General features: G+C 38.6%; 2 protein-coding genes across 2 annotated transcripts; both read left to right on the forward strand.

Annotated features, from left to right (window-relative positions):
• Positions 1-286: 286 nt before the first annotated feature.
• On the forward strand, positions 287-1,023 carry LOC122010100 (40S ribosomal protein S17-like). The gene has a single exon (XM_042566502.1). The coding sequence runs from the start codon at positions 377-379 to the stop codon at positions 800-802; it is 426 nt and encodes a 141-aa protein (XP_042422436.1). The 5' UTR covers positions 287-376; the 3' UTR covers positions 803-1,023.
• A 4,037-nt stretch (positions 1,024-5,060) lies between these two features.
• Positions 5,061-5,999, forward strand: LOC122011207. Its single transcript, XM_042567613.1, has one exon. The coding sequence runs from the start codon at positions 5,061-5,063 to the stop codon at positions 5,997-5,999; it is 939 nt and encodes a 312-aa protein (XP_042423547.1).
• The last annotated feature ends 4,595 nt before the right edge of the window (positions 6,000-10,594 follow it).

A 10,594-nucleotide genomic window follows, 5' to 3' on the forward strand; every position in this document is an offset into this window, starting at 1 on the left:
TAATTCATAATTTATATTCATAAATATTAGTATTCAAACTTATTCATCTACTTTTAATGGATTATTAATATTTTATTTTTTTATAATTAATTAATTAATTCTAAAATACATTACCTGACATTTTTTTAAAAGGAAAAAAACTTTATCAAAGCCCATTTTCAGTTATTATTCCAAAGTCCAAACATAATTTTTATTTTAAAAATGAAAAAAAAATACAGGCTACGAATGCCCTAAATCTAATCCCGGGCTTACTATATAAGAATACGCTTCCGCCACAGAGCCGATCGATTGCACCGGCTCACCTCGAAGCTCATCTGAGGAAGCGTGCGCCGACACCCACCCAGGCAGCGAAAGAGAAGAGAGAGACGACGCCGAGATGGGCCGCGTTCGAACGAAGACGGTGAAGAAATCGTCCCGCCAGGTAATCGAGCGGTACTACTCGCGGATGACCCTCGACTTCCACACCAACAAGAAGATCCTGGAGGAGGTCGCCATCATCCCTTCGAAGCGTCTCCGTAACAAGATCGCTGGATTCTCCACCCATCTCATGCGCCGCATCCAGCGCGGCCCCGTCCGCGGCATCTCCCTCAAGCTGCAGGAGGAGGAGCGCGAGCGTCGCATGGACTTCGTTCCCGACGAGTCGGCTATCAAGGTCGACCAGATTGTGGTCGACAAGGAGACAATAGACATGCTTGCCTCACTCGGCATGGCTGACCTCCCTGGAGTCGAGAAGCAGGCAGATGCTCCGGCGGCCCAGGCATACCCGACCCGGCCCGGTGGGTACGGAGGCCGTAGGAACTAAGATGAGTTGCCTGATTTCTGTGCTGGATTACTTGCATATTGTCGTGACTCGTGCATGTATCGATCCGTGTTTTGAATTGGGGAAGCTAGTATTTTTCGTTAGTGTTTAGGTTATTTGGATGTTCTGCACTACTTCTTAACACTAGATCTGATCAGTTGCTATAATCTTATTGTCTGTGTATTTTTTGTTGATTATTCAATTCATCTCAGACTTAAGTCAAATTGTCTTTGTTGTGACGGTGATGATGAAGACCCATTGAACTGTCTCCCACATATTGGTATCTGAATTCTTGTACAAAATTTGCCATCTCAGAATTCTATATCGTTGGAGAACTGCTTTAGATGGTTTCCCATTCAACGGCTTGCAGTTTGCGTAGAGTAATGCTCTATTTTTCTTTTAGAGTGAGATATTTACTGTTTGCAGTGTGGAAGACTTATAGAGATCAACTCGTTTACTCGAACTGTTTTCAATTGAACAATATCTGCAGTAATACTATTTTCAACCAAATGTAAATCCTGCTGCAATACTATTTTCTATCAAACATAACCCTCGTTGTGATACTCAACTACTGCATCATTGCACGTTGTATCTTTAGTTTCATTTTCCTACTGTTGTAAATTCTTTAGCTGTTGAATTTGGCTGATCTGATGTAATTAGGAAAGCAAAACACGAAAAGAAAACTCTCACTTTCATTATTTTGATCAATACAAACTGATTCTATTAAGTAATTCCTTGCCTTGGGGGTCATAGACCTGTATCCATAGGTGCATTCTTTATACTGCTACTGTATCCTTGTGGAACGTCATGATTGACACTTGACAATCTTGTTTTTCCCTCGTGTAAGTCTTTATTACATTCAAGCGCTTCCCTCGATAAATGGAAATTTCTTCTTACTTTGTCCCTGCTTGAATGCATTACATCTTGTGTTTTTATTCCTGTATAGGTGAGATTAGTCTACCTAAGTACTTTTTATCAAGTCCAGATATCGGCAATCAGATAATAATAATGGAATATTGTTTGACTAATCCTTCCTCTGTTTGTTTAAGACTGTTATGTCTCTTATTTTTATATCTTCGATTCCACTTACTGATTGGTCATGCTTTACTAAGAAAGATTTTTTCCTTTCAATTAGTCTGACAAATTGATCATCGTTATTGCTAAGTATATATTTGAATAAAGATTTGGATGGTGCAATTGCAAGGCGCTCACATAGTTTTCCAAGCACTTGCGGTTTGAAGCCCAGCTACAACGATCCAAGGCATTTTTCTCCATCGGGATGAAAAATCTAGGATGTTAGACTTGTTGGACTAAAAGTTCATAAACTTAAATTATATATAACAAAATAATAATAAAGATATGATATATAACAAAATAATAATAAAGATATGAACCGATCGTAACCAATGTTAATGAACAATATCCACGAGCTCTCAAAATGAATAAACAAATTTGTAGTATCAAGGTTAGAACTAATCCAATAAGGTTAAAAATGTAAACGTTTCAAACATTCAAACAAGCTCAAATTGAGGGGTCGATAATATATAAATGAATCAAGCTTGAATCAAGTTTGTCAAAAAGAAACCAAATCAAACTTGAATAATGGTTTTAATAGCTTGGTTCATTTTAGGTTCGACTTGACTTGGTTTGGCTCGGTTAACTTATCAAATAAGCTTGAATAACATGAGGCTTGGCTTGGCTTGACTCGGCTCGTTTATATCTAGTAGTGATTGATAACTATGATTATGCATTTTTTCCTGTATTTAGTTGCTCGTCGAACTACTGTCAATTTTATTTACTTTTCGATTCTGTGGTTCTTTGATAGGCTGATAGTTTACCTTTTGTCCAATTTTGAAAATATTTCTACCCGATTCTTTTCTATTTCTCTTTTCTTGTACTTAAATTGTATCTGGTTGTTAATTGGACTCATGACTACTATTTCCATCCATTTACCTTTGACAATACGGAATCTGTATTTCTTGGTCTGGGAAATAGAAGTGTACAAATCTGTTTTTTTGCTGGTCACTGTCTAAAAGAATTTTGATTGCGGTGTTTATTATTCATTTAAAACTGAATTGTGACACATTCTAGTTTTTGTTTCTGTTTGGCTTCTTCTGGAAAAGAGCTTCAGAGTTTTCTTCTTGGGTGGCTTCTGCAGACTGCCAACTAAATCTAACTATAGGACTGAAATTGTATTATTTTTAATTATGTTTGTTAATCTAAATGGTTTATTGTCATTAACAGTCGATAGAAAAACTAATTAAGATTATATATTTGTTACTATCCAAACATAACCAAACTAAAGTAGATTAAGATATTATAACTTTCTTTAGTTCAGTTTCTATAATACTTTGGTTCAGTTCCTAAGATTAGAATTAAATATTTCAAGTTTTTTTGGTTTTTTGTTCCATTCAGATTAATTTTATAGAACACATACATATTGTTGCTTTGAGAATGTATATTGTCATAATAATTTGTCGTTCAATCCATCAGATGAAAATGGATCGGAGAGTGATTTCTCACTTGTCTCTGTTAACACATGTACTGATGCATTCTTATTTAGTCTTCAAAAAATTTGGTGTGGAAATTGTATAGGAGGATGACCTTGATGTATTATATCTACTCCAGATATCTTTCGGCTTACTATAAGATGCTTCCTAATATTATTACTTGTAGCATTCATCAGCAATATTGTTTTAGTCATTGTTCATTAAAGCTGATTATGCCTGTGCAAGTATCAAATAGTATGCATCAATGAAAAATGCTGAAGATTATGCTTTGCTGAAATTGCATGCATGCCAAATTTGTTTCTGCAATCTACTTACAGGGTTGTCAATGACCTATTTTGGGTAGCTGGTTTCACTTTCTGAGAGTTCTACATTCGACAGCATGAGCAACTTTTTGCTTTGCATTCTGTCTTCTGCATGTGAACTTAGAGGTTGATGGACAAAAGGCGATGTTAACTTGTTGCATGTTCTCATATCCTTTGTTGGGAGCTTATTCTTCTTTTTTTCATTGTGGGCATTTCTAACTTCAACTAGCAATATTCTTTGCTACGATCCTACTAGTTTTAATCATACAGGGATATGATGGGAGCAAATGGACTTATTTTAATCAATTGTCAATTTGTAAAATTTCTCCTAATTAATTAGATAAAATGATCCTTTTGGCTTCAGTTTACAAGTCATGCTTCAGTTTATAAAATTGTCGTGGCTGACATTTTGGATGCTGACCACACAGCTAATAGTTGAAAGTGATGCAAAAATATTCTTCTGTTTCTTCAGCTTAATGAAAAAGAGTTATGTGAGCATTAGTTGCAACCATTTAAGAATGAGTTTGCTGCAAGCCTATTAGATTTTTTTTTATGATTAGGTTAGTACTTGAAACTTGTAAATAGATAGATGACAAGATGCTTCTTACATATAAAGTACACTTGGATGCTTCTTATGTACTAGAATATGATAGTTTAACCTTGTTTGTGTTCCTTGGTTGAGTCAGAAACGATCCAACTCATGTCTTCTGGTTGTACTGCTATTGGCATAAGCTGTTACTTGCCAAACCTGAAACAGAAGCTAAACCAGTCAGCGTAGAGGTTGATGGCCAAAGTTATTGGTAGATCATCTGAATTTGACATCAATTATAAATGCATTACTTCCACTTGTCTCCTGTTTGTTTATTGTGCAAGCTTGGTGCAATTCCACTGCCTTTCCATTAACCTTTTCTCTGACTCAAAACTGGACAGTTACAGCAGAGTTGACTTTTAACTTTATAAAAATCTGCTGATGAACCACATAAAGGTCATACCTGGTGGAGCAAAAACCTCTTCTTTTAATTTGTTTGTTAAATTACCTCATGCCTCACCTGCTTTTGTATTTGCCAAGAGTAGCAATTAGGAACTTATGTACTGTTCATGACATACTGTTCTCATGATGGATCATCACCAAACCTTGCAACTATGAGTTCTTATCCCTTCAAAACCAAGTCAAACAAGCTTCTCATCTCCCCTAACCCACCCACCGAAAAATAACTCTGGATCACTCATATCTTTGTATCTGTCACTCTAAGAATGCAGGTGGACCTTTTCATTAGGTTTTTAACACCTGAAGCTAAAGCTCCATTTCAACCAACATCAAGAGGTCCAAAGCAAGCTTCAACTGCTACAAAAGCTTGAGGGTGGTGGAACTTGGAAGCGAGAAGAGGATAAAGCCTCAACAAAGGAAGAATGAATCAATGAACCGGTTCACTTTATGGAGTGCAAAGTATGAAGAAATTAGAGAAGCTGTTCTTCAAGTGCACAAGGTGGCAAGTTGAAGAAACCACAGATCTCATCAACTGCCCTTACCATTACTTCTGCGACAGCACTTACCAGGAAGACTACACTCTGGTCGTCGACTTTCTTGTGCTCCTCTTCATCCTTACGTCGTTCTTCTCTGCCACTGTCTTCACTCTTCTAGATTTCAGCCAGAGACCAACCTCGGCAGCTGATCTCAGTATTGGGAGATTGAAGAGAAGGTATCTGCTGCCTTCAGGTCCAATTGCACTCCCTCTTGTTGTCCTAATCTTGGCAAATGGACAGAGGATAAACACTATGTTCCCCCTCTCACGCATAGGACCAGCTCTCCTCCAACTCGTCTACATTTCAGCTCTGGCTTTCAGAAACAGAGATGAGAGCGACATGAAGTATTCGGTGCTCGAAGCATCAACAATTTCTGGGATTCTGCATGCAAGTCTGCACCTGGACTCAATCCTGGTGGCTTACTACACAGGGCTGGCAGCTCTGAGGGAGTCCACCTTCTCCGGCCTCTGCGCCTCGTGTGTGTGCCGCAAGGATGCACTGGTCCTCGGCGGGAGCCTTTCTGGCTACCGGGGCTGGTCGAAGGCCACAGTGTTGACAGCCATTGCTATTTGTTCCAGAATGGTGTGCAGGGTCTTTGGGGAGGAAAGGTTGAGCTTGGCAATCAGGTTGGCAGTGGAAGGTGTCAGCTGGGTGTTTGTTGCAGAGAACTCGATTGGCCTGTTGATGGGAGTTGCAGATTGGAGCTTGCTTGATTTGGTTGTGTATGGAGGGATCTGTTCTTTGATCTTTCTCAATTTCCTTAGAATGGGCATCCATCTGCTTGCTTCCATGGCAGGGAAGAATGGCCATCAGGCTGAAAAGAAGAAGGCTTTCTGGTGCCATGATGTGGAGATGCAACAGTGATTGAGTTGGCAATTTTATTATGATAGGCAAACCAGAAGGGAAGATTATCTACCTTCAGGTTTAGAGATTCTTTTATAGATTTTTGGTGTGCATCAACTATAACCTTGCAATGCAAAAGATGGTGAAAAAGCCAAAAATGGTATCATAACTCTTCACCTTTGGGATATTTAGGGTCGATCCAAGAGTAGAGATACACACCATGACTGAATAAAAGAAATTTTTGCTGGAAAATTTGGTTCAAATGAAGTTATTTTTTTTACCACAAATCTACCTTAACGCAAAGGTGAGTTTTCTATTACACTTTGCTTGAGGAGTTCTTGGGCAAAAATTAAAAGAATGCTCCTAGTTTTTTGGAATCATCAAGGGATGTACCTTTTGATTTTTTTTTTTATCAAAGGGCACTCCACTTTACCTGTTCCTCTTTAAAATAACACAGGTGCCCTCAAGCTCTTGCCATATGTATTAAATCCTAAATTGATCGAGTGTTGTAGTAGTTACGATTTCGTAATTATTAAAATGAGAATATTAAAGTAGGTTGAATTTGCATGGTATTAGTTATAAAATCGTATCTGCTATTATATGAATGGTAGATGAATAGAATTGTATCTATAATATAATAGCTACGAAGTCCTAATTGTTACAATATAATTTTTTTAAAAAAATAGTTACAAAATTGTAGTGACTATAACCCACTCGATTGATTCAGGATTTAATGCATGTAGTGAAAGATAATAATATCGAATAATATACTTGAGAGCAGCTTTGCCATTTTAGGGTACCCTTTTGATAATTTTTTTAAAAACAATGTCCTTTCAGTGATTTAAAAAATAAGAACATGATTATTTTCCTTTTTTATACTTAGTGAGGACTTAAAAGTTATTATCAAGGTGTTAAATTTAGTTCAGTGCATCTAGAAATGTTGGCATTCCAACCCGCAACTAAATAACTTCGACAATTTATCAAACAGTGCACCTAAAGTTTTAAATTTACTAAAATGCGTATGTTACTTTACTATTTATCAAAGGAGCACCTTTTCAAATCCAATTCCTGTTTTACCCTTTTGACAATCTAACTTTTTCTATTATTTTTCTTTTCTCTACTATTTTTTTCTCTTTTCTCTTTTTTACAAGCATGCATAACATATAAATAACGTTACATAGATTTAGTCAAATTTTTAATAGCATTTTAATACATTTGAAGAAGACAAAATAAACAATGAATAGTATATTTGAATTCCTTGCAATCTCAGAAATCCATTGGAACTAAAATGAGTGTAATCGGAGCTCTCTAAGTCCATCAGTGGGTTTTGATTAAAACTCACTAATGAACCTAGAGAGCTCTGATTGTACGTATTTCAGTTCCTATGGATTTCTTAGGTTTCAAGGAGTTCAAATATGGTATCCATTAGTTATTTCAGCTTTTCAGAGTTGTTAACATGTAATAAGCAAGAATCATCAAAAATGCCTACGTTAGGCCTGATATGGAATTATATCAGACCTAACGTGGGCTTGATTGATATGGAATGATATCAGGCCCACGTTGGGCCTGATATGATTCCATATCAGGCCTAACATGAGTTTTTTTGATGATTCTTCTATTTTACATATTAACATCTATGAAAAATCGAAATAAATAATGTATATCATATTTGAACTCCTTGCAATCTTAGAAATCCATAGAAACTGAAATAGGTGCAATTGGAACTCTCTAGGTCAATCAGTGAGTTTCGGTCAAAACACACTGATCCGGCGGTAAGAATGGGGGACCCACAGATGGGGTCCCGTCCGAGCGGAGCCAGAGATTACCCAGCCAAAGGTTTGGGTTTCCGATGCCAAAGCAGAAGAACCGGAGCCAAGTGGCCGAGCGGAGGTGTCCGCTCGGCCGAGGACAGAATGGCCGAGCGGAGGTGTCCGCTCGGCCGGAATCGTGGCGAGGGAACAGTGGGTAGCCGAGCGGCCTATTCGCTCGGCTCGGGATATGATATGTCAGCAAAGGCATGATGATTAGACTGTACGCAAGATGACACTATTAAAGGCCCCACTATCACGTCACGGAAAGGTTGATACAGTAGCAGTATGGTCTTATGGATGCCCTTCTGACAGGCCCACACCTAGGCATGGTCGAAAGCAGGTGATCGCTTCAATTGGTGTGCCCAGGCTCCTTTGAGAGGTCTATATAAGGCCTCCATTTCTTCAACCGGAGGTACGCAAGTCTACATTTTCTGAGCCACTTTCTCATTCCTTCGCCTAACTTGAGCGTCGGAGGGCCGTCGCCGGGACACCCCCCCGGCTCGGTTTTGTTGCAGGTTCGCCGGAGCGCTCGAGGATACAGCAGGGAGCGCCACATCCCCAGCGTCCATTGATACTGGTTCGGACAGGATCAATTTGGCGCCGTCTGTGGGAACGCACCTGCATCCGAGCAGAGGCAATGGACGAGGCTGGAAGACTACATACCGTGGCACTCTCACAAGAAGAGTTTGACGCTATAGTCGAGGCGAGGGCAGCCAAGGCAGTGACGCAGCAAATGTAACGCCCTGGCCCGGGCGGGCCCCACCCGAACCGAACCAGGAACGACACCAAAATTACCTATCGGTTTGATGACTAGCTCTACAGACCACCGGAGGTCCTTTCAGCGTGTTTTGTCCTCACTCGCACGTACCCTGGAAAACTTCCCAGGAGGTCACCCATCCTCAGATTTCTCCAAGCCAAGCACATCTCAGAATAAATTGATACGATACTTCCAATAAAACACTCAAACGCATGTGCACATATCACAACACAGATTAAATTGATAAGTTACCTCCAGTAAAACACCTAAACATATGTGCACCCTTCACAACATAGTTTTAATTGACAAAATACCTCCAATAAACAATCAGACATGTATGTCTAACCACTCGGGTATAATCTACTAGAAACCCACAATAATCATATGTATAAAGGTATACAACCCAAAAGATAAAGTCAGAATTCAAGAACATCAAGACACTCTCATTTTTTTTTTCCTCAAAAATATCAGCCCACATAATATCAGAAGAATCAGTCTCTATTCCCCATGAGAGCAAGTTGACATTCAAAAACATCAAATCATTATTTATCCACATAGTCCAATATCAGAGGATGCAAATATCAATTTTATCATCCTGTTAACTAACCACAACTAACCAGATTTATTAAAAATCTCATAGGCACACTCTAAACCATAAACTCTCTAGCACCCAATTTATAATCTGATCACGAATTCTAATCATCAAACCTGTGAATATCATACATGGCACCCACTATGTCACCATCAATGACAACCCAAATAATAGATCATCAAAATAGTTATCCACTAATAGATCATCAGACAACCACATAACATTTACCCTCACAAACCATTAGAAATCAACATATCACAATATCTGATCTCCCAATATCCCTCAACCTCAAATCATTCTCAACAATGATCAAACATGATAACTCTCCAATGACCAATTTTCATCGTATCGGATACCTTAATATCCAAAAGATACGAGTATAAAAACTCTACTGGCTAAGTCCACAGGAATATGTAGGTATCATCCATTAGCCAGCTAACAATAGCAGAGGCTGGTATGTGCTTCCAACTCCTACTAGTAGTAACAGAAACTAAAACTACTGGTGGTATGATATGAAAAATCACCAGAGACTATAATCCTTGATCTCTATTAGGGTCGACCAAGATCAGTGGCTAACCCATCACATGTAATATGCCTACAACAACCAGACAAGTAATAATGATAAAGTGCTAATAGATGTCCTAACTATCATAAAATAAACATCATACCTATTTACCGTCTGGAGATGTTCCATCGCTGTCCAGTCCCCAACTTCTGACCTCAAAATTCCGAACGAGAAAATCGCCGGAAATCCATATAAATCCGAAATGGAAGTCCGAAATATAACCATAACGGAAATCCGTACAAACCGAAATAGACATCCAAAAATCTAGAACACCAAAAACAGGTATCCATAACCTGCTCTAATACCAATAAATTGGTATCAGATAAATCTCGAAAATCCAAAATACAAAAATCCAACCAGTATCGCCAAACTTGGCGCTCTGATACCAAGTAAATAAATTGGTATCAGGTTATCCCAAACATAAAAAATACGAAAACAAAAGATCGTAAAACCTCGCTCTGATACCACTAAATTGTCACGCCCCCAGAGGAGTCCCTGTCCGAGAAAATTTCGGCAGCATCTCCCCTGTATGGTGGACAATCTGAAACTTTTCTACATCTCATATACCTCAGCCACAGACGGCTGGAATAATAACAGTAAATAAAGTCAATCACCACGCAGTTTATATATGTATTCAGCCTCTGGCTGTCACAACCACGCAGTTAAGATAATTAAACAGAAAGATAATACTCTGACTCGAAATCAACCCTACTCAACTACACTCGTAAAGCTCAAAATCGACGAACTCACCTCTTCTGCCGTCCAGGCAGGCACGTAGTAAAAAAAACACATCGAATAAAAATCCATCATCATCACAAAAATCCATACAACAACCAAGTATCCAAACAAACCAAGTCCACACATAATCAATAAATGCAAAACAAAACTAAA

This window comes from Zingiber officinale, chromosome 8A (assembly GCF_018446385.1).
Source record: "Zingiber officinale cultivar Zhangliang chromosome 8A, Zo_v1.1, whole genome shotgun sequence".
Taxonomy (NCBI): domain Eukaryota; kingdom Viridiplantae; phylum Streptophyta; class Magnoliopsida; order Zingiberales; family Zingiberaceae; genus Zingiber; species Zingiber officinale.

Coding starts and splice junctions, on each gene's coding strand:
- LOC122010100 (XM_042566502.1), top strand. CDS start 377: ATGGGCCGCGTTCGAACGAAGACGGTGAAGAAATCGTCCCGCCAGGTA.
- LOC122011207 (XM_042567613.1), top strand. CDS start 5,061: ATGAAGAAATTAGAGAAGCTGTTCTTCAAGTGCACAAGGTGGCAAGTT.